This window comes from Bufo bufo, chromosome 5 (assembly GCF_905171765.1).
Source record: "Bufo bufo chromosome 5, aBufBuf1.1, whole genome shotgun sequence".
Lineage (NCBI taxonomy): Eukaryota > Metazoa > Chordata > Amphibia > Anura > Bufonidae > Bufo > Bufo bufo.
Genome location: NC_053393.1, coordinates 428498646 through 428524009, shown reverse-complemented (window position 1 = coordinate 428524009; position 25364 = coordinate 428498646). Strand labels below are relative to the sequence as shown.

At 42.3% G+C, this 25364-nt stretch overlaps 1 protein-coding gene across 1 annotated transcript in view; it reads left to right on the top strand.

Annotated features, from left to right (window-relative positions):
* The window catches only part of GASK1A (golgi associated kinase 1A), a 55044-nt gene that overhangs the window by 13810 nt on the left and 15870 nt on the right, over positions 1-25364 (top strand). The window contains exon 2 of the mRNA XM_040433440.1: positions 6991-8391. Coding sequence (XP_040289374.1) covers positions 6991-8391 — 1401 coding nt within the window. The remainder of the gene's footprint in view (positions 1-6990; positions 8392-25364) is intronic.

The window sequence follows — 25364 nt, the reverse complement described above, 5'->3', positions numbered from 1 at the left end:
CCATAAGAGTGTCATCCACAGATCCCCCATAACAGTGAGTCATCCACAGATGCCTCCATAAGAGTGTCATCCACAGATCCCCCATAACAGTGCATCATCCACAGATGCCCCCATAACAGTGTCATCCACAGATCCCCATAACAGTGCGTCATCCACAGATCCCCTCCATAACAGTGTCATCCACAGATCCCTTTTGGTTCAAAATATTTTTTTCTTATTTTCCTCCTCAAAAACCTAGGTGCGTCTTATCATCAGCTGCGTCTTATAAAGCGAAAAATACGGTATATATTTTTTTACCACTGATTCACGCCAAAAAGGGCTTTAGAACATATAACTGCACCGCTGAACGGGAAATATATACCGTATTTTTCGCCCTTTAAGACGCATTTTAGTGGAGGACAATAACAAAAAAATATTTTTCATTACACCTCAGGTCAGACCAACAATCAGACCCCCAATGCTAATCAGACCCCAATAAGACCTCAGATCAGACCCCCATTAAGACGTCAGCTCAGACCCCAATGTAAATGACCCCCAATCAGACCTCAGATAAGAGCCCCATGCCTTTCATAAGCCTCCATGCTTCTCATCAGCCCCCATATCAGCCGCTATGCCTCTCATCACCCCCATATCAGCCCCCATGCCTCTCATCACCCCCATATCAGCCCTTATGCCTCTCATCAGCCCCTATTATAAGCCCTTATGCCTCTTATCAGCCCCCATTATCATCCCTTATGCCTCTCATTAGCTTCCATTATCAGCCATTATGCCTCTCATCAGCCCCTATCAGCCATTATGCCTCTCATCACCCCCATTGCTTCAGATCAGCCCCAAGCAGCCTCATAGTAACATAGTACATAAGGCCGAAAAAAGACATTTGTCCATCCAGTTCGGCCTGTTATCCTGCAAGTTGATCCAGAGGAAGGCAAAAAATGCCTCATGTTTTATAAAATAACAAAGCACTTACCTCTCCTGCTCCTGGACGCCGCACTCCTCACCGTCCGCGATCTTCTTCCTCCTGCCGTCGGCTGTGCTGTGAACTGGCGTGCACAGCTTGAGGTCACAGATCGCCCTCACGCTATGCGTAGCCACTGCACAGCCGGCAGCCGAGGACCAGGAAGCGGTGAGTACAGAGCCTTCACCGCTTCCTGGTTCTCCGGTACTAATGAGCGCTTCTATAATGGAAGCGCTCATCAGTATTCTCCCCATAAGAAGCAGGGGCATTTTCCCCCCACTTTTGGGAGGAAAAATGCGTCTTATGGGGCGAAAAATACAGTATTTTTTTTGCCACTAATACATGCCAAGAAGGGCTGTAATTTTCTCACTTCAGCACACAACGGCAAATACTTTTTTTGTGCCACTAATACACGCAAAAAGTGTTTTAGAACATATAACTGCACCACTGAACGGCAAATAATATATATATTTTTTTGCCACTAATACACACCAAAAAGGGCTTTAGATCATGTAACTACACCGCTAAACGGCAAATAGGCCCTTACTTTTTTCCACTAATACACTCCACAAAAGGCTTTAGAACATATAACTGCACCGCTGAACGGCAAATATATATTTTTTTGCCACTAATACAAGCCAAAAAGGGCTATAATTTTCTCACTTCACCACAGAACGGTAAATACTTTTTTGTGCCAATAATACATGCAAAAAAGTGCTTAAGAACATATAACTGCATTGCTAAACAGCAAATATATATTTTTTTTACACTAATACACGCCAAAAAGTGCTTTAGAACATATAACTGCACCGCTGAACGGCAAATAATATATTTATTTATTTTCGCCACTAATACACGCCAAAAAGGGCTGTCATTTTCTCACTTCACCACACAACGGCAAATACTTTTTTTTGTGGCACTAATACACACCAAAAAGGGCTTTAGAACATATAACTGCACCGCTGAACGGCAAATAGGCCCTTATTTCTTTCCACTTATACACGCCAAAAAGGGCTGTATTAGTCTCACTTCACCACGCAACGGCTAATAAGCCCTTTTTTTCCACTAATACAAGCCAAAAAATGCTTTAGAACATATAACTGAACCACACAAGGGCAAATAAGACATAGAAATATTTCCTTGTAATAAACCCTGTTAATGGCTGTATCAAACAGCACTTGCACCCCAATAACAAGAACGGTTTGCTGGAATTACAGAGCTGTATAATGGCAGTTTAGATTCGCAGTCAGGATTGTTCCTATTACCCAGGCTGTAAACTCCCCTACTGAACCCTGTTCTACTTCAATACTGTGGAATGATTCCTCCCTATCCTTTCCCTGAACTTCTATACAGCAAAATAAAAGTTTTTAAGTCTTTTTTACCACTGTCCCTAGTGCCTGCTGACATCTCTCACTGGACTAAGTACACTGGAAAATGGCTGAATACAAGATGGCTAAGGCTGTTTATAGGGCTGTGACATCAAAGGGGCTGAGTGGCTGCTGATTTGTGGTTGATCCCTCGTTCCCAGAGTTCCTTGCTCCATGTCCAAACACATGCAGCAGCCATTTTAGGAAAAAATGCGATTCGTTACCACGAAGAGTCAGGAAATTCGGATTCGGTGCGAATAGAATTTTTCCTGAAATTTGTATCGAATTCCACTTTGTCAACTTCGATTCGTTCATCTCTAGTCAGGACCAGATACAGACAGTGGGTCCCTGTGCTAAAACAATTTAGGCTGAGGTTACATGGTTACGTGTAGTGTGAAGAAAAGTCATGCAGCCAAACAATATGTGTGACTTGTCTGCAATTTGTTGTTTCTTGACTATTTCCAGCTGTGATTTGGCTGCAGAAACACAACCAAGTCACAGAAAAGTCACAGGCAAGTCACATCGCACACAACTTACATTAAAGTCCGACACCAGGGACCCCCACCGTTCAGCTCTTTCAGAAGGCACTGGGGCTCAGCTTTCCATAGGCCTAAGTAACAGCATGTTCATCGGTCATGTGGCCAAGGTGCAGCTCAGTCCTATTCAAGTGAATGGGCGGAGCTGCAATAGCAAGCACAGCCGCTATACCATGTATGGAGCTGTGCTTGGTGAGCTCAGAGAAGACCGCTGAGCTACTGCAAGCGGCTGTGCTTTTTCAAACAGCTGATTGGTGGGGGTCCTAGGTATCGAACCCCCACAGATCAGATACCGATGACATATCCAGAGAATAGGTCCTAACTCATAAGTCTTTAAGTCTCAGAAAATCCTTTTAACCCCTTCAGGACCCTGCCATTTTTCATCTTAAAGGGGTTATCCGAGATATTTTTTTGTTCTTTCTATGTTCCTAACTAAGCAAATGTAACAGCTTTCCAATTCACTCACTTTATCTGCAGTGGCTGGTTTCTCAGATTTCAGTGAGGGTCACATGACCTGTGATGTTAGCTTCTCTCCCTGCTATGATAAAGGTCGTTTACAAGCCTGTAAACCAAACGTCACTGTGCTGGCCACGCCCCCCCCCCCCCCTTTCACTGCCGTCTACTCTCTGCTAGGATTCTTAACCCCTTCAGCTGCACAGATATGCAGGCAGTGAGGAGACAATTCTGGGCACATGATCTGACATACTAGAGAGAGCATTTCACAAGAAGGTAGTGGGAAGATCCTGTGTGTATTAGCAGTGTCATTATACAGGTGGGACATGTAGTCCTACACATACAACATGCTGCAGTGTCTCCCAGCGGGCAGACATGTCACTCAGGGCAGCTCTTGTATTCACTCCCTTAGCAGAGCAGGGGGAGGGGCAGAGATTGTTTTTATTGCATGTAAACAAAGGGCCAGAAAAGAACCAGGTAAATGAGGAAAAAAAAAAAATTTTTTTGCATAAAACTTGCTTAGCTCAGTTATATATCAGATTTTCAGTGCTATATTATTTTTTTTTCATAACTCGGACAACCCCTTTAAGGACCAGGCCTGTGTTAATATCTTTGGAACACTTTTACTTATCCAAGCCATTCTGGGATTGTTTTCTCATGACACATTGTACTTCGTGATAGTGGTAAATTTCAGTCAATATTTTTTTTTTATCCCAAATTTACCCAAAAATTGGCAACATTTTCAACTTTCCAAATTTAAATTTCTCTGCTATTAAAACAGATAGTGATACCTCATAAAATAGTTTATACTTTACATTTCTCATATGTCTACTTTATGTTTGGATCATTTTGTGAATGCCGTTTTATTTTTTGGGGACATTAGAAGGCTTAAATCTTGAAATTTTTCAGAAAATTTCCAAAACCCACTTTTTAACCCCTTCAAGACGAAGCCAGTTTTCACCATAAGGACCAAACCACATTTTGCAAATCTGATATGTTTCATTTTATGTGGTAATAACTCTTTTACTTAACGCTTTTACTTATTTAAGTGATTCTGAGATTGTTTTCTCGTGACATATTGTACTTCATGTTAGTGGTAAATTTGAGTCAATATGTTTATATATACACTCGCCTAAAGAATTATTAGGAACACCTGTTCTATTTCTCATTAATGCAATTATCTAGTCAACCAATCACATGGCAGTTGCTTCAATGCATGTAGGGTTGTGGTCCTGGTCAAGACAATCTCCTGAACTCCAAACTGAATGTCAGAATGGGAAAGAAAGGTGGGCTACAACAGCAGAAGACCCCACCGGGTACCACTCATCTCCACTACAAATAGGAAAAAGAGGCTACAATTTGCACGAGCTCACCAAAATTGGACTGTCGAACAACTGGAAAAATGTTGCCTGGTCTGATGAGTCTCGATTTCTGTTGATACATTCAAATGGTAGAGTCCAAATTTGGCGTAAACAGAATGAGAACATGTATCCATCATGCCTTGTTACCACTGTGGAGGCTGGTGGTGGTGGTGTAATGGTGTGGGGGATGTTTTCTGGGCACACTTTAGGCCCCTTAGTGCCAATTGGCCATCATTTAAATGCCACGGGCTACCTGAGCATTGTTTCTGACCATGTCCATCCCTTCATGACCACCATGTACCCACTTTTTTAAGGACCACTTCAGTTATGAAGTCACTTTGTGGGGCTTACATACGTAGTAGAAACCACCCATAAATGACCCATTTTAGAAACTACACCCTTCAAGTTATTCAAAACAGATTTTACAAACTTTGTTAACCCTTTAGGTGTTCCACAAGAATGAAAGGAAAATGGAGGTAAAATTTTATTTTTTTTGCACATTTTCCATTTTAATCTATTTTTCCCCTTTATGCACCCATAGAGTAGAAACTCCCAAAAAGTGACTCCATTTTGTAAACTACGGGATGAGGTGACAGTTTTATTGGCACGTTACCAAATATGTATATTTTTTGTTGTTGTTTCAGTTTTACATAATAAAGCATTTTTGAAAACAAAAATAATGTTTTTGTGTCTTCATTTTCTGAATGCTACGTTTCTTTTATTTTTCTGCTGATCATCTTGTGCAGGGGCTCTTTTTTTGCAGGAAGAGCTGACATTTTTATTGGTACTATTTTTGGGTACATATGATTTTTTGATAATTCAATATGACACTATTTTGCGGCAAGGTGACCCAAAAAATGGCTATTTTGGCACTGTTTTTTTTTTTTGCCACTGTGAGGGGCGTCACTCTTGCAGGAAGGAGCCCAGACACGCCCTCCCGCCACAATGTGTCCATCCTCAAAAGACTTAAAATCCCGCCCCCATGTCCCACTAAGCCATGCCCGATCTGGTTAGACCAAGCCCCCCACTCCTAAGCCGACGGGGATTGAAAAAATGAAGGTAAAAATCAACTTCTGTCAGCTGCAGGGGTGGGAGGGAAGGTGACTTTCTCCCTGCAGCTGACACTCAGACAGTACAGTGCTGCTGGTGAGAAGCAGGGCGGCACTACTTGAAGAAATTAGCGGTGCACGTGTCCGTGGAATGGCGTCCAAACAAACTTAGTAATAGAGAAGTGCCGGTCTTCTCTATTACTAGTACAGTGCTGCTGTCTTAGAGTGAGCTGTTCAAAAGGACACCCCCCCCCCCCCCCCCCAGTAAAGGCCACTGTTAAGGGGCCGGGCCCCTGTGGAGGTCACTGTCAAGGGGGTGGTATGTTGTGAAAGTCACTGTTAAAGGGGAAGTCTGCTGTAAAGGTCAACGTTAAGGGGGTGGGCTGCTGTGGAGGTTCAATTTTAAGGGACAGGGCACTGTGAGGGGGTCAGTGCTAATGGGTGGGGGGCTGGGGAGGTCACTGTTTTGAGGGCGGGGTGCTATAGATGACACTGTTATAGTGGATATTGTTGATATCTTTTAACGACACACACAAACATTAAATAAAATAGATTAAATATACCCAAGCGAAGCCAGGTCGTTCAGCTAGTATTCAATATGTCCCAGCCTAGTCAGTATTTCTTAAAGCATATGCACTTTACTAAAAGTTTGCATACAATAGCTTGTATTCACCTGTGAGATCACTTTTTTTTTGCATAATCCCTCTTTTTGGTTTACATTTTTTTTATACACGACTACCACTTTATTATTAAATATATTTTTACTAAAGTCTATTTATTTATTTTTTATTAGAATTAGTTTTGCACTGTGTTGCATATTTATGTTTTTTTTTTTTTTTATCTTTTAGCATTGTATACAATCATGCTATAGGATATCTTGCAATCTGGCATAAGACATATACTATAAAAAGAAATTTATGTGTGGGCCTAGATATGAATCTTAATTCTGATATATACTATTTGGATTATGGTGTAATTAAATCTTATTTATGTATGAGAAATATAAAATGTTATTAATAAAATAATTTAAAGTACCGTATTTTGGATTTATATTATTTAGAAGTAAGGCTTCTTTTGAGTGTTTTTGACTCCATACTTCCTCTGCACTCAAATGCCACACGTGTATAGCATTTTGCGTTAAAAGGGTTAAGTAGAAATTAAATAAGCTGTAAATTGACAAACAGGTTATGCAGTAAACATAGATATTTCATCAAGCAATGTTACTTTTTGAAACATATAATAATAATATGTCTTTATTTCTTATTATAGGCCCTGATGTTATGGCTCAGGATGCACTTGAAGAGAAGACCATTTGTTCGCCTCTGTCTTTTGTTCATTTTCTCTCTGGTGTTAATTAACAGTTTTCCTGCATTGCCTACAGACACAAATGGAGTTACTGATCATCAACGATCACAACACAGAAAAGTAGTCCGACATAAGCGACTATGGACTGACACCACAGACTCCAGTCCTGGCCTTATTCAAACTGCTGACCACAAAAGTTGGGAATCTGGCCTGAACAGTTACAGGGTAGACATGTGCTCATTTCTGAACTCCAGCCACAGCTGTAAGGAAAAACATTATTTAGGTCAGCTTAGCAAGCAATCCGGATGGAAAAATAATTATTATCAAACCAAAGAGAAGAGATCTGTAACCAATAAACAGTTACTTGCTGTAAGCCATGCCACAGAAACAAAACCAAAAAGCCTTATACTGGCAGCCAATATAAACAAAGTTATACATAATTATTCAGGATCAAGAGGAATCCTTGCAGGCAAGGATCCTCATAATCTAAAGAAAAGTGTCATATATCTACCAATGCCAGTTTTAGTAAAAAACAATCATTTTGAAAAATCTAAAACTAAACTTCAATCCCTGCTCAAAAACTATTCAATAGGTCTACCAGAATCTCAACCCCACAAAACAGATGAACATGTGTTTCCATTAGGTAGGTTTCCAGCCTTGCAGGACACAGACTCTGCAAGCAATGGGGAAAGAGCCAGGGAGAACTTGAGTAATACAACGGCTCCATTCCAGGACTCTTCAGTAAACTATAAAATCAATTTAGTCTCTGACTGCATAAAATTCCAGTCTAAAAAGTCTAAGCAATATCTTAAAGAAGAAAGGTTCACTGAGAATGCTCCTCCTTGGTTTACATCAGATGATTTGCAGAAGATGAAGTTGCTCTCTGAGGGGGGAATTGTAGATAAATCAAGAATCCCTGCTCACGGACAGGTTCTTAAAGTTGCACTTTGTGCCAGCCATATGGATGAACAATGTCATCAAAAGAATGATTGCAACCGAGGCTTGGGTGGGTTAATTAAAAGACCAAGTGATTTATATGAAGTTCTAGCTTTCCATCTTGATAGGGTTCTTGGGTTGAATCGTAGCCTCCCAGCAGTTGCCCGATTATTCACAGACAACCTATTGCCATACAAGTATACCAATGGTGCACCAAGGCCAATTGTGTGGTGGGCACCTGACATTAAACATTTAAATGACACCAACAATGACCAGAATTCTCATGCTCTGAGCTGGCTGGAATATCAGCACATGTTAAAGCATAGGTGTGGCATGGAGGACTCTCTTACTTCCATGGATACAGCCCCATGTGTTGGCATTAAACATACAGAGTGGTCTAAATTGGCTTTGTTTGATTTTCTCCTGCAGGTATAGTATAATTTTTACATTTCTATTCTTTATACTGTGTTAGTCGGTAGTTAGAGAAGATACAAATTGAGAGTGCTCAGTAGAGGATACCTTTTAATGGCTAACTGAAAAAGATTATAACTATCAAGCATTCAGGACTACTTTGTTAGGTCAACTCATCGGACATGCTGTGCCATGCTGAAGAGACCTCGAAGTAGCCTCGAAAGGGGTTGTCCCATTAATACAACTTATCCCCTATCCACAGGGAGAAGTGTCTGATCAAGAGAACAGGGGGCCATGCTCTGCGTTTCAGCAGACAAATCGCCATGTCATATTAGTAAAAAAGGCAAAAGACAATTATATATGAAAGTATGTAAAAACTCTTCTTATTTATCATATATAGCATATCAAAATTTGATGCAAGAGGTATGTAAAACACCTATAAAGGTGTCATACCCAGTCCATGTACAGTCCAGTTAATGTTCCACACTGATTCTCAAATATCTTATATCAAATAAATCAATACATCATGGAGGTAGGTAGATGAAGCGTGAACCATGCTACCCACAAAGTTTCAGGAGACTCTGCTCCCTTTTTCACACCTGCATGTCCACTACTCCATTCAACTCTATGGGAATGCCGGAGTACAAGTGCTTGGCTATCTCTGGCAGCCCCATAGAGCTGAATGGAGCAGCAGTGTGTATGCATGACAACCACTCCATTCAAATAGAGGAACATGAGCCCTCATTCACATGATCTCAGACCCCCGCCAATCAGAAACGTATTCATTATGCTGTGTATAGGGGATACATTGTCTTAAAGGGGTTGTCTCACTTCAGCAAATTGCATTTATTATGTAGAGGAAGTTAATACAAGGCACCTACTAATGTATTGTGATTGTCCATATTGCCTCCTTTGCAGGCTGGATTCATTTTTTCATCACATTATACACTGCTCGTTTTCATTATTACGACCACCCTGAAATCCAGAAGCGGTGGCCGTGCTTGCACACTATAGGAAAGAAGGCAATATGGACAATCACAATACAATATTAAGTGCCCTGCATTACCATAGCTTTGTCTACATGATAAATTCCATTTGCTGATTTGAGACAACCCCTTTAATGGGGAAACCCCTTTAAAAGTTATTTATATACGCACAGTGATTTTTTCTAACACAGTGTGCCAAAAATTAGGTACAACTTCCATACTGCAGATACTGAAATGCTGACCACTTAAAGTATATTTAGGTATAGATTTTATATATATATATATATATATATATATATATATATATATATATATAATGTCACAGTATTGAATCCTAGTCAATTTGTGAAAACTCTTGTGCACTCTGCTCAATTTTGGGCTGGCCTTGAACTTCCTGTAATACAGCCCCACAGCCCCTTCTTACCATGTGCCACATAGGTGTTTTCTTGTGTGGCAGAGGGACTTTTTGGCATCCTCATAACCAAGGCCTGGGAATTAATGCTTTCTTTGTATCACCTACAGCCGTGATCTGGGGCAGCCATAACAAAAAAGCTAAAAAATTATTTAAGTGTCATGTACATAAACGCTGTGGAACCCATAAAACTAGTGAGAGCTCTGTTTACGAGCCTTTAGTTGATTTTGCTAAAATAAAACTGGTCTAGGTATTATATCTTACGTCACATTTTCCAAACATTTGTAAACCCTTAGTTATATGGCTCCCACGTGCTTCATTCATGAGACTGCTATGGAATGCACTGGATAAGTATACTACTCAATACATCTGAGATACAAACACTGAGCACATGGTAATCATTTATCTGAATGTTTCCCTCTGGATGAGTCTTTCGAATATCTTCTGAGCTGAGGTGAAGATTATGTTCCTTTTGAAGTTACTATCCCCAGAGCATGACCAGATTACTGTCTTGGCATAACATACTAACGTTCTGCTCTTTAAGCTGCTTTACCCCAAATATTATTCATCAACGATTACTGCTACTTTTTGATGTTATCTGTATGAAAATGTCAAATGGGTAAATGCTGATTCCAGCACAAAAATGTCAACTTCTACTACTTTTTAACTGGCAATTCAGTTAGAGAATTCTCCTTTAACCCCTTGTGGACAGGGTGATTTTCTGTTTTTGCATTTTCATTATTTAACCACCTCAGCCCCCAGTGCTTAAACACCCTGAATGACCAGGCCACTTTTTACACTTCTGACCTACACTACTTTCACCGTTTATTGCTCGGTCATGCAACTTACCACCCAAATGAATTTTAACTCCTTTTCTTCTCACTAATAGAGCTTTCATTTGGTGGTATTTCATTGCTGCTGACATTTTTACTTTTTTTGTTATTAATCGAAATTTAACGATTTTTTTGCAAAAAAATGACATTTTTCACTTTCAGTTGTAAAATTTTGCAAAAAAAACGACATCCATATATAAATTTTGCTCTAAATTTATAGTTCTACATGTCTTTGATAAAAAAAAAATGTTTGGGTAAAAAAAAAATGGTTTGGGTAAAAGTTATAGCGTTTACAAACTATGGTACAAAAATGTGAATTTCCGCTTTTTGAAGCAGCTCTGACTTTCTGAGCACCTGTCATGTTTCCTGAGGTTCTACAATGCCCAGACAGTACAAACACCCCACAAATGACCCCATTTCTGAAAGTACACACCCTAAGGTATTCGCTGATGGGCATAGTGAGTTCATAGAACTTTTTATTTTTTGTCACAAGTTAGCGGAAAATGATGATTTTTTTTTTTTTTTCTTACAAAGTCTCATATTCCACTAACTTGTGACAAAAAATAAAAAGTTCTATGAACTCACTATGCCCATCAGCGAATACCTTGGGGTCTCTTCTTTCCAAAATGGGGTCACTTGTGGGGTAGTTATACTGCCCTGGCATTCTAGGGGCCCAAATGTGTGGTAAAGAGTTTGAAATCAAATTCAGTAAAAAATGACCTGCGAAATCCGAAAGGTGCTCTTTGGAATATGGGCCCCTTTGCCCACCTAGGCTGCAAAAAAGTGTCACACATCTGGTATCCCCGTACTCAGGAGAAGTTGAGGAATGTGTTTTGGGGTGTCTTTTTACATATACCCATGCTGGGTGAGATAAATATCTTGGTCAAATGACAACTTTGTATAAAAAAATGGGAAAAGTTGTCTTTTGCCAAGATATTTCTCTCACCCAGCATGGGTATATATAAAATGACACCCCAAAACACATTCCCCACCTTCTCCTGAGTACGGAGATACCAGATGTGTGACACTTTTTTGCAGCCTAGGTGGGCAAAGGGGCCCATATTCCAAAGAGCACCTTTCGGATTTCACTCATCATTTTTTACAGAATTTGATTTCTAACTCCTTACCACACATTTGGGCCCCTAGAATGCCAGGGCAGTATAACTACCCCACAAGTGACCCAATTTTGGAAAGAAGACACCCCAAGCTATTCCGTGAGGGGCATGGCGAGTTCCTAGAATTTTTTATTTTTTGTCACAAGTTAGTGGAAAATGATGATTTTTTTTTTTTTTTTTTTTTTCATACAAAGTCTCATATTCCACTAACTTGTGACAAAAAATAAGAACTTCCATGAACTCACTATGCCCATCAGCGAATACCTTGGGGTCTCTTCTTTCCAAAATGGGGTCACTTGTGGGGTAGTTATACTGCCCTGGCATTCTAGGGGCCCAAATGTGTGGTAAGGAGTTTGAAATCAAATTCTGTAAAAAATGACGAGTGAAATCCGAAAGGTGCTCTTTGGAATATGGGCCCCTTTGCCCACCTAGGCTGCAAAAAAGTGTCACACATCTGGTATCCCCGTACTCAGGAGAAGTTGAGGAATGTGTTTTGGGGTGTCTTTTTACATATACCCATGCTGGGTGAGATAAATATCTTGGTCAAATGACAACTTTGTATAAAAAAATGGGAAAAGTTGTCTTTTGCCAAGATATTTCTCTCACCCAGCATGGGTATATGTAAAATGACACCCCAAAACACATTCCCCACCTTCTCCTGAGTACGGAGATACCAGATGTGTGACACTTTTTTGCAGCCTAGGTGGGCAAAGGGGCCAATATTCCAAAGAGCACCTTTCGGATTTCACTCGTCAATTTTTACATAATTTGATTTCAAACTCCTTACCACACATTTGGGCCCCTAGAATGCCAGGGCAGTATAACTACCCCACAAGTGACCCCATTTTGGAAAGAAGACACCCCAAGCTATTCCGTGAGGGGCATGGCGAGTTCCTAGAATTTTTTATTTTTTGTCACAAGTTAGTGGAAAATGATGATTTTTTTTTTTTTTTTTTTTCATACAAAGTCTCATATTCCACTAACTTGTGACAAAAAATAAAAACTTCCATGAACTCACTATGCCCATCAGCGAATACCTTGGGGTCTCTTCTTTCCAAAATGGGGTCACTTGTGGGGTAGTTATACTGCCCTGGCATTCTAGGGGCCCAAATGTGTGGTAAGGAGTTTGAAATCAAATTCTGTAAAAAATGACGAGTGAAATCCGAAAGGTGCTCTTTGGAATATGGGCCCCTTTGCCCACCTAGGCTGCAAAAAAGTGTCACACATGTGGTATTGCCGTACTCAGGAGAAGTTGAGGAATGTGTTTTGGGGTGTCTTTTTACATATACCCATGCTGGGTGAGATAAATATCTTGGTCAAATGACAACTTTGTATAAAAAAATGGGAAAAGTTGTCTTTTGCCAAGATATTTCTCTCACCCAGCATGGGTATATATAAAATGACACCCCAAAACACATTCCCCACCTTCTCCTGAGTACGGAGATACCAGATGTGTGACACTTTTTTGCAGCCTAGGTGGGCAAAGGGGCCCATATTCCAAAGAGCACCTTTCGGATTTCACAGGTCATTTTTTGCTGAATTTGATTTCAAACTCCTTACCACACATTTGGGCCCCTAGAATGCCAGGGCAGTATAACTACCCCACAAGTGACCCCATTTTGGAAAGAAGAGACCCCAAGGTATTCGCTGATGGGCATAGTGAGTTCATGAAAAAAAAATTTTTTTGGCACAAGTTAGTGGAATATGAGACTTTGTATGAAAAAAAAAAAAAAAAAAAATCATCATTTTCCACTAACTTGTGACAAAAAATAAAAAATTCTAGGAACTTGCCATGCCCCTCACGGAATACCTTGGGGTGTCTTCTTTCCAAAATGGGGTCACTTGTGGGGCAGTTATACTGCCCTGGCATTTTCCAGGGGCCCTAATGTCTGGTAAGTAGGTAAATGACCTGTGAAATCTGAAAGGTGCTCTTTGGAATGTGGGCCCCTTTGCCCAGCTAGGCTGCAAAAAAGTGTCACACATCTGGTATCTCCGTACTCAGGAGAAGGTAAGGAATGTGTTTTGGGGTGTCATTTTACATATACCCATGCTGGGTGAGAGAAATATCTTGGCAAAAGACAACTTTTCCCATTTTTTTTATACAAAGTTGGCATTTGACCAAGATATTTATCTCACCCAGCATGGGTATATGTAAAATGACACCCCAAAACATATTCCCCAACTTCTGCTGAATACGGAGATACCACATGTGTGACACTTTTTTGCAGCCTAGGTGGGCAAAGGGGCCCAAATTCCTTTTAGGAGGGCATTTTTAGACATTTGGATACCAGACTTCTTCTCACGCTTTGGGGCCCCTAAAATGCCAGGGCAGTATAAATACCCCACATGTGACCCCATTTTGGAAAGAAGACACCCCAAGGTATTCAATGAGGGGCATGGCGAGTTCATTGAAAAAAAAAAATTTTGGAACAAGTTAGCGGAAATTGATTTTTTGGATTTTGTTCTCACAAAGTCTCCCTTTCCGCTAACTTGGGACAAAAATTTCAATCTTTCATGGACTCAATATGCCCCTCAGCGAATACCTTGGGGTGTCTTCTTTCCAAAATGGTGTTATTTGTGGGGTGTTTGTACTGCCCTGGCATTTGAGGGTCTCCGCAATCATTACATGTATGCCCAGCATTAGGAGTTTCTGCTATTCTCCTTATATTGAGCATACGGGTAATGAGATTTTTTTTTTCCGTTCAGCCTCTGGGCTGAAAGAAAAAAATGAACGGCACAGATTTCTTCATTCGCATCGATCAATGTGGATGAAAAAATCTCTGCCAAAAAAAGAAAAAGGAGGGGAAAGGCGTCTGCCAGGACATAGGAGCTCCGCCCAACATCCATACCCACTTCAGCTCGTATGCCCTGGCAAACCAGATTTCTCCATTCACATCAATCGATGTGGATGAATAAATCATTGCCGGGATTTTTTTTTTTATATATGCAAAGTGTTTGCCAAAGTATATGAACACCGCCACCTCCTCAGCTCATATGCCTCGGCAAACATATCTTTTACTGCTGAGGAGAAATCTCGTCTTGCAGCGCCGCATACACCGACTTGCGTGTAATCTGACAGCAGCACAATGCTTCTGTCCGAATGCACATCAGTGCTGCAGCTGGTCGATCGGTTGGTCCACCTGGAAGGTAAAAAAAACAAAACAAAAAAGAAAAAACCAGGCCGCAAAGCAATAACTTTATTAACTTTAGAACAGAACATATTAACTTTTTTAAACTTTTTTAACTTTTTTACTTACCGGTAATTTTTTTTTTGTTTAGTTTTTTTTACCTTTATAGAACAAACCTCTCCTTCCCCATGGGACAATGTGCAAAGCGCAAATCGCCCAAAGATGTGGCGAAGTACGTTATGCACTTTATCCCAGGTGAAAGGAGAGGTTTGCAGCAGCTGAGAGTAAAAGGGCCCTAATAGCCCTGTGTGCCTGTCCTGTGAGATGCAATCCCTATGCTAGGTGTACCTGTGTGTGGTACTTCCGGAAACACTCTCCATAGCATAGGGCAGGGTGGTCAGCACAGTCAGGACAGAAATAGCGGGTGTCACGCCTTATTCCACTCCTGCTACAGACACGACATCTTTTTCGGGGTGACGGTTGGGTTGAGGTACCAGGAACGACACTGGGGAAATGTCGCTCGTGTAGACGGCTAACTACACTGGGGGATGGGGCCACGGAACCTCCTGGGTAAAGGAGGTTCTCGATGATCTCTTCCTGGAATTTGAGGAAAGATCGTGTTCTCCCAGCCTTACTGTAGAGAACAAAACTATTGTACAGCGCCAATTGAATTAAATATACAGACACCTTCTTATACCAGCGTCTGGTTCTGCGGGAAACTAAATACGGAGACAACATCTGGTCATTGAAGTCCACCCCTCCCATGAGCGCATTATAGTCGTGGACACAGAGGGGCTTTTCAATGACACGGGTTGCTCGCTCAATTTGGATTGTCGTGTCTGCGTGAATGGAGGAGAGCATGTAAACGTCACGCTTGTCTCTCCATTTCACCGCGAGCAGTTCTTCGTTACACAAGGCAGCCCTCTCCCCCCTTGCAAGACGGGTGGTTACAAGCCGTTGGGGGAAGCCCACGCGACTAGTTCGCGCGGTGCCACAGGCGCAAATCCGTTCTAGAAACAAATGCCTAAAGAGGGCCACACTTGTGTAAAAATTGTCCACATAAAGATGGTACCCCTTGCCGAATAAGGGTGACACCAAGTCCCAGACTGTCTTCCCACTGCTCCCCAGGTAGTCAGGGCAACCGACCGGCTCCAGGGTCTGATCTTTTCCCTCATAGACACGAAATTTGTGGGTATAGCCTGTGGCCCTTTCACAGAGCTTATACAATTTGACCCCATACCGGGCACGCTTGCTTGGGATGTACTGTTTGAAGCCAAGGCGCCCGGTAAAATGTATTAGGGACTCGTCTACGCAGATGTTTTGCTCGGGGGTATACAAATCTGCAAATTTCTGGTTGAAATGGTCTATGAGGGGCCGAATTTTGTGGAGCCGGTCAAAAGCTGGGTGGCCTCTGGGACGGGAGGTGGTGTTGTCGCTAAAATGCAGGAAACGGAGGATGGCCTCAAATCGTGCCCTGGACATAGCAGCAGAGAACATGGGCATGTGATGAATCGGGTGCGTTGACCAATATGACCGCAATTCATGCTTTTTTGTCAGGCCCATGTTGAGGAGAAGGCCCAAAAAAATTTTAATTTCGGAAACTTGGACTGGTTTCCACCGGAAAGGCTGGGCATAAAAGCTTCCCGGGTTGGCGGATATAAATTGTGTGGCATACTGGTTGGTCTCTGCCACGACTAAGTCCAAGAGCTCCGCAGTCAAGAACAGCTCAAAAAATCCCAGGGCCGAACCGATTTGAGCCGTCTCAACCCGAACTCCAGACTGGGCGGTGAAAGGGGGAACTACAGGTGCGGCTGAAGTTGGTGACTGCCAATCAGGGTTTGCCAGCACCTCAGGGATTCTAGGGGCTCTACGGGCCTGTCTTTGCGGTGGCTGCGACGGGGTAACTAGTGCACGTGCCACCGTACCAGCTTCAACTGCCCTTCTGGTGCTCGCCACGTCACCATGTTGTACGGCAGTGCTGGTACTAGGTCCAGGGAGGGCTGCGCTGCTGGTGTATGCCTCACCACGTGATCCGGCAGCGACAGCCCCACTCTGCTGCTCTTGAAGCGGATCCTGCATAACCTGTGGTCTAGCGACATGGGGCCGGGTACGCCTGGTGCTGCCAGGGACCTCCACCTCCTCGTCCGAACTTTGGGTCAGAGAGCCACTGCTTTCCACAGGTTCATATTCTGACCCGCTAGATTCATCAGATGAGGGTTCCCACTCCTCATCCGACTGGGTCAGAATCCTGTAGGCCTCTTCAGAAGAATACCCCCTGTTTGACATTTTGGACTACTAAATTTAGGGGTATTCCCTGAGACTACCCAAGAAAAAAAGCAAACCTGTCTTACAAAGGGGAGGCTAGCGAAGTACCGGAGGCCGCTGCGGTTGATAAAAAATATCAAAACTGATTTTTTTATCGCCGCAGTGCGTGTAAAATGAATGTGCAGTGATCAAAAAATATATTTTTTTTGTCACTGCGGTGGGGCGGGCGTGGGTGAACGCACGTGTGGGCGACCGATCAGGCCTGATCGGGCAAACACTGCGTTTTGGGTGGAGGGCGAACTAAAGTGACACTAATACTATTATAGATCTGACCGTGATCAGTTTTGATCACTTACAGATACTATAAAAGTACAAATGCTGATTAGCGATACGCTATTCAGCGAATAAAAGTGACTGCGGTGCGGTGGGGTGGGCGCTAACTGACGCTAACTACCTAACCAAGGGGCCTAAACTATTCCTAAAACCTAACAGCCAATACTAGTGAAAAAAAAAAAGTGACAGTTTACACTGATCACTTTTTTTCCTTTCACTGGTGATTGACAGGGGCGATCAAAGGGGTGATCAAAGGGTTAATTGGGGTGCAGGGGGGTGATCTGGGGCTAAGGTGTAGTGTTGGTGCTACTCACAGTTCAGTCTGCTCCTGTGCTGGATCCAACCGACGAAAAGGACCAGCACAGGAGCAGAGAAGCCATATAACAGATCATATTTACTAATATGATCTGTTATATGGCTTGTGATTGGATTTTTTAAAAATCGCCAGCCTGCCAGCCAATGATCGTTGCTGGCAGGCTGGTGACGAACTTGTTCTTTAACTTTTGCCGGCCCGCGATGCGCATGCGCGGGCCGGCTTGGAGCGAAATCTCGCGTCTCGCGAGATGACGCGTATATGCGTGACTGTGCGCAGCGCTGCCACCTCCGGAACGCGAATCTGCGTTAGGCGGTCCGGAGGTGGTTAATCCCTGCCTTCCAGGAACCATAACCTTTTTATTCTTTTATTCATAGATGTTTGAGGGCGTGTTTTTTTTAGGGAGAAGTTGTACTTTCTAATGGCACCATTTAATACTGTATACAATGTAGTGGGAAACTAGAAAGAAAATCCAAATGGGGTGGAAGTGGGGAAAAAAAGGCAATTGTACCATAGTTTTATAGGTTTTATTTTTAACGCCCTATGTGGTAAAACTGACCTGTTACCATCATTCTCCGGGTCAGTATGATTACAATGATACCACATGTATTTAGGTTTTCTTGTGTTTTAATACTGGAAAAAAAATTTTATTCACTTTATATTTTTGGGAGATGAAGCAATGAAAAAACGTAGTAGACCAATTCAATTTTCTTTCAGTTATGCCATTCGCTGTTTGAGATAAATACGTATATATATTTTAATAGTATGGGCATTTTGGGGTGCGGGTGTGCAAATGATCTTTATTTTTTTAATTAAATATTTTTATTTTCAATATGGGGGAAGGGGGTGATTTAAAAATAAAAAATCTGTATTTTTTAAACTGCTTTTTAACTTTTCTTTTTAAGTCCCCTTAGGGGACTTAAACATGAGATCCTCTAATCTCTTCACCCATAGACTGCAATGAATTGCCATTACACCATATGGGAGTTCCACTGTGTTCCTATGGAGCTCTGCCACAAACAGGACTCCATAGCAACTATTGCTCTGTTAGCCTCAGAGGCTACCACAGTGAATAAACAGGTTCCTCCAATCGCCACAGGCCCTTGGAACACAGTTCTCCCGGGGAAAAGCTGCTTCAGATGCTGTGGTCGAAATCGCCATTTTATCTGAGGGGTTAAATGTCTTTGATAGCTTAATCACCTATCACAGACATTAGCTACAGGTGTCTGCTGTGTGAAACAGTAGGCACCAACGGCTATGGTGCCCACTGTGGAGTAGGTGCCATCTTTAAGGAGATGACATGCGCTGTACATGTACGGCACATGTCGTCAAGCAGTTAAGTAAAACCAGGGGTGGATGTAACGAAGTGAAAAAATTACCTCCCCTCCCTTTTCAGACTCTGCATCCCAAAAGATGTGATATTGATGACATATCCTTAGGATAGGTCATCAGTATCGAAGACTTGGAAAACACTTTTAAAGACGTTCTCTAATATAAGTCGTGTGTTTTTTTCCCTCTTTATAGAAACAGTGCCACCTGTCCATCTGGCTTATCTGGAATTAAAACGCCCCTGTTTAAGTCTAGAGTCTAGGCTGTTTAGCTCACAGAGGATTGCTTAGACTGGACACAACTGAAACAAACATCCAGATTTTCAAGTTCTTTAACCCCTTAACCCCTTAGTGACCACCCATACGCCTTTTTACGGTGGTCACTAAGAGGCCTTAGGCTGGGCCGCCGCTTTTATACGGCAGCCTAGAGTCTAAACGCTGCACGGGTCCCCCCATATGTTTAGTATTTCCGCGTCCGTAACAACCCAGACTACATAAATATCACGTAAATTATCCCCGACGGTGAACGCCGTAAAAAAAAAAAAGAAAGAAAGAATTGCTAATTTATTCTTAGTTGCCACCGAAAAAACTTAATAACAAGCGATCAAAAATAGCCATTTACTCCAAAATGATACCAATGAAAAATACAAGTTGGCCCGCAAAAATCAAGCCTTCATACAACACCATAGAAAGAAAAATATAAAAGTTATGGGTCTTAGGAAGCGGCAATGCAAAACAAAAAATTTATTTTAAAAAAAGGGGTTTAATTACAAAAAAACTATATGTATTTGGTATAACTGTAATCGTAGTGACCCAGAGAATGAAGATATTATATTATTTATACCAAAATATGAACGCCATAAAATTTATAACGTAAAAACGCAGTGGCAGTCTTGCTGTTTTTCCCATTTCCTCCCAGAAAAAGTTAATAAAAGTTAATCATAAAGTTATGTGTACCCCAAAATGGCGCCATTAAAAACTACAACTCGTTCCGCAAAAAACAAGCCCTCATAAAGCTACATAGACGGAAAAATAAAAAAGTTATAGCTCTTGGAACGCGACGATGAAAAAGGGAAGAAAAACGCTTGGTCAGTAAGGCCCAAAACTGGCTGGTCACTAAGGGGTTAAAGACCGAGGCCTATTTTCATTTTTGCATTTTAGATTTTTCTTTCCCACATTCCAATAGCCATAACTTTTTTATTTTTCCGTTAACATATTACCTACTTATAAGGGATCCTATCTGGGAAGGGTTAATTTATTACTTAAACACTACTGCCTATACGGCTGCTAACCACTCTTGTCCCAGACTAATAAAACATAACTTTTACTTATTCATGTTAAAACACGAGTGAAATAATAAACTGTGAGCTACCTATAGGGTTAAAAACACTGTACCCCATGAGACTTGCTGTGTATTAAGGGTCACTAAGGTGTATGGATTGGCGGGAGTGCACTAACACCACTCAACCACACACCAGCATCCCTGCTGTATAAACAGATTCAAACTGTGCCTGATAACTACTTGGCCCCCGTGTCTGGGGTATAAACACCAAGATTGAGCAGGCCTGATGGCAGCATATGTTGATATATCAGGCACACAGATCACTGCAAAGACTCAATGTGGTCAGCAGATTAAAAACCTAAATTCCGCCCCCCAACATGTTTCGCCAGCTATTCTGGCTTCATCAGGGGTATCGGGCAGACTTGAATAACTAACGCTGGTGGAGGAATTTAACCTCTCATCTTTCACTTCCTGTGGATTATTTTTTGTGGGACAAGATGCATTCTTTAATGGCACCATTTAATTTACCATGTTTGGTATTGGAAAACGGGAAAAAAATTCTTTGTGGGGTAAAATTGAAAAAAAAAACACAATTGCGCCAACATTTCTGGGGTTTGACATTACAGTGTTCACTGTGCGCTAATGATGACATGACATTCTTATTCTGCAGCTCAATACAATTACATTGACACAAAACTTATAGTTTTTATTTTGTTTTATTACTTAAAAAAATAAAAACCTTTGAAAAAAATCAAAATTTTCTTTACATCACCATTTTCTGACAGACAACTTTTTTTATATATATTTCGGTCTACAAAGCTGTATGAGGGCACTTTTTTTGCTTACTTTTTATTGGTACTATTTTTGTGGTATGTATGATGTTTTGAGCACAAGGTGATAAAAAAAGGCAATTTTTCATTTTTTCCGTTATGGTGTTCACCGCACAGGTAATTTAAAAAAATATTTTAATAGTTCAGACATTTTCAGATGCAGCGATACATAATATGTTCATTTTTTTTATTGTTTATATATTTTTATATGTAAATTTGGAAAAGGAAAGTGATCTAAACTTGTAATATTTTGGTGTTTTTTTTTTTTTACTTTTTGCACTTTTTATTTAAAAGGATTCTGTCATAACATTTTAGGCCTATAACCTAAACATATGGCCAGGTCCGTACAAATAACATGAATCCAAAACTGTACTTATTAAATCTGCCTGTGGCTCTCATCTCCGTCTGGTGCCCAGCGTCGCCTTCCCAGTTGAAATCGCCGCCCTCTCTGTCTATAGTGCCGCCTTCCTCACCTCAGCGCCGCCTCCGCAATCCTCCGGTCCCTCTGCCAGATCCCGCGCATGCGCACTAGGCGGCGCTGAGGTGAGGAAGGCGGCACTATAGACAGAGAGGGCAGCGATTTCAACTGGGAAGGCGGCGCTGGGCACCAGACGGAGATGGGTGCAGCCGGGCACACTGTATGAAGCAACGTCCCCTTGGGCACCTTAGGTAGGTGAATGACAGGTTATAAAAACCTGTTCAATGTGCTAACAGAGCCACAGGCAATCTTTAATAAGTACAGTTTCGGATTCATGTTATTTGTACGGACCTGGCCATATGTTATATATATATATATAGGTTATAGGCCTAAAATGTCATGACAGAATCCCTTTAATAACTATTAGCACCCTTAGGCTCAGTTCAGACCTGAGAGTTCTGAAAGGAGCGCTCTGTATGCGCGATTGTACGGGCGTTTACAAGCGCGCATACAGAGACAAGTGTACACACAGTGTCGCGCGTTCCCGAAAGACTATGTACGGGAACGCGCGACAAGCGCCCAAAAAAACGCTCCTGTACTTGTTTGAGCATCGGGCGTTTTACAGCGCGATCGTACGCGCTGTAAAACGCCCAGGTGAGAACCATTCCCATAGGGAAGCATTGGTTTCTCCTTGTTGAGCGTTTTACAGCGCGTAGGAACGCGCTGTAAAACGCTCAGGTGTGAACTGAGCCTTAGGGATCTATTAGGGTGAATATGATTTTGATGCACTCCCTGCTGAGATGTGCTTCGTGCACAGCTTAGCAGGGAGGAAGCCTCAGCAGGCCCCAGGCTGTCATGGTAATCGATTGGAGCCCTGCAATTTCACTGCAAGGGCTCCGATCAGAAGGCAGAGAGATCAACATTGTCTTGGACAGCTTCTAACAGAACATGTGGCAGTTGAAGGATGGGACTGAGCAAGTTCGACCAGCTCAGTGACACAGACAAAAAATAAGTAAAAGAACAAATAGCAGGTGGCGCTATGCAGATACATTTTATTGTATAGCTCACTGGCTATGCTAAATTTTTAATTATATGCAATTACAAAAATATTCAGATCCAGGTGCTGGTTTGAGAAATGTAGAATATGCTTTGTGACAACCCCTTTAAGTAAGTTGCATAAACGCTTTACAGCCCTTTGTCTCAAACCTACCCATATATATGCACATTCTGCTGAACTTGTATATGTTTTCAATGGGGAAATGGAAAAAGCCACTGCTAGACACCTCGTGCAGTGCCTTATCTCCTAGAGGAACAAAAGCTCAAATATGTTGAAATACAACATGCCTGATTGTTATTTTTGCCCAAAACAGGGGATGCAGGGGAAGCGGCTGCTTTGGGGCCCGAACTCAGAAGGGGCCCACTCAGGAGGAGGACTAAAAGATTTTATTGTCAGGGCCCCCTCAACAGTATTATAAAATGAGACAATGTGACACTGTAGGGAATGGACGGAGTGGTTGCCGGGCCTCGTCTGAGAAAGCAATCTTGACTAGCCTCACGGGAGTTGGGGGTTGCGAAGAATTTGTTGGGGTGGTGGTGCCCCATTCAAAACTTTGCTGTAGGGCCCAGTCATTTCTAGTTACGCCACTGGCCCAATATCTTCTATCGTGTGACAGGTTGTACACCCAATATGCTTAAGGGGTTCTGTCATTTTAGTAAATACTGTACCATTTATTATGTAGAGAAAGTTAATACAAGCCACCTACTAATGTATTGTTATTGTCCATATTGCTTCCTTTGCTGGCTGGATTCATTTTTCCATCACATTATCCACTGCTTGATTCCATCGTTACGAACACCCTGCAATCCAGCAGCGCTGGCTGTACTTGCACACATTTTTTCAATGGGGCACACAAAAAGTGTGGGATGCACACCTGCCGCATCCATATTTTGTGGATTCGTAATTTGCAGACCGCAAAAAGAATACGGTCATGTGAATGCCCCTTTACAATGTATACACGTAGACAAAATTGTTGGTACCATTCCGTTAAAGAAAGAAAAACCCACAATGGTCACTGAAATAACTTAAACTGACAAAAATAATACTGTATTTTTCGCCCCCTAAAAGTGGGGGGAAAATGCCCCTGAGTCTTATGGGGTGAATGCTGCCATTTTACATCGCAGTCTGCGATGCTGCAGCATCGCCGACTGCGATGTATCAGCTGGAGGGGCCGGTGTCATGCAAATGCGGTAGGGCGGTGCGGTCACTGTACTCCGGCCCCGCCGCTCACTCACTGCTTTATTGACTAAACTTTTTATATTAATAACCTTAATTTAAGTTCCGATCCCCAGCCCCATCTGTACTACTTACTAAATGTCCTGTAGCAGGCAGAGCAGGGCGGGCGGCCTGCCGTAACTCACTGATGTCACGTGCCTGCGCAGCCTACTTCATTCATAAAGTAGGCGGCGCAGGCACGTCACGTGACATCAGTGAGTTCCGGCCGGCCGCCCGCCCTGCTCTGCCTGCTACAGGACATTTAGTAAGTAGTACAGATGGGGCTGTGGATCGGAACTTAAATTAAGGTTATTAATATAAAAGGTTTAATCAATAAAGCAGTGAGTGAGCGGCGGGGCCGGAATACAGTGACCGCACCGGCCCCGCCGCATTTGCATGCCACCGGCCCCTCCTCCCTCCCCCTCCCACAGGTTTAGCTCCGGTATATTAGGGCATTTGTGGATGCCACTATTATGGGGTGGGGGATATGTGGATGGCACTGTTATGGGGTGGGGGATCTGTGGGTGACACATATATAGCAGTGCCATCCACAGATCCACCCCCCATAACAGTGCTATCCACAGATCCCCCTCCATAACAGTGCCATCCACAGATCACCCCCCCATAACAGTGCCATCCACAGATCCCCCCATAACAGTGCCAACCACAGATCCCCCCATAACAGTGCCATCCACAGATCCCACCAATAGCAGTGCCATCCACAGATCCCCCATAACAGTGCCACCCACAGACCCCCCCCCCATAACAGTGCCATCCACAGATCCCCCATAGTAGTGTCATGCACAGACCACCGTTAGTTCAAAACCCACCAAAAGCACACCTTTTGGTTCAATTTTTTTTTTTCTTATTTTCCTCCTCAAAAACCTAGGTTCGTCGTATGGGCCGGTGCGTCTTATAGGGTGAAAAATACGGTAAATTTACTGAAAATCAGCTAATTAACATCAGACCTTGCTTTTGAATTGTTGTTCAACAGAATAATTTATAAAACAAACTAATGAAACTTGCCTGGACAAAAATGATAATATCCTTAACTTTGTATTTTGTTGCACAACCTTTTGAAACAATCACTGCAATCAAGCGATTTCTGTAATTCTCAATAAGACTTCTGCATCTGTCCACAGGTATTTTGGCCCACTCCTTGTGAGCAAACTGCTCCAGCTGTCTCAGGTTTGAAGGGTGCCTTCACCAGACTGCATGTTTCACCTCCTTCCACAGATGTTCAATAGGATTTAGGTCAGGGCTCATAGAAGACCACTTCAGGATAGTCCAATGCTTTGCTCTTAGAGGTTCTTGGATATTTTTACCTGTGTGTTTTGGGTCATTATCCTTTTGGAGGACCCATGACCTGCGACTGTGACCAAGCTTTCTGATACAAGACAGCACATTTCGCTCCAGAATGTCACCATGTGCCAGATGCAGCAAAGCAGCCCCAAAACATAACCGAGCCTCTTCCAG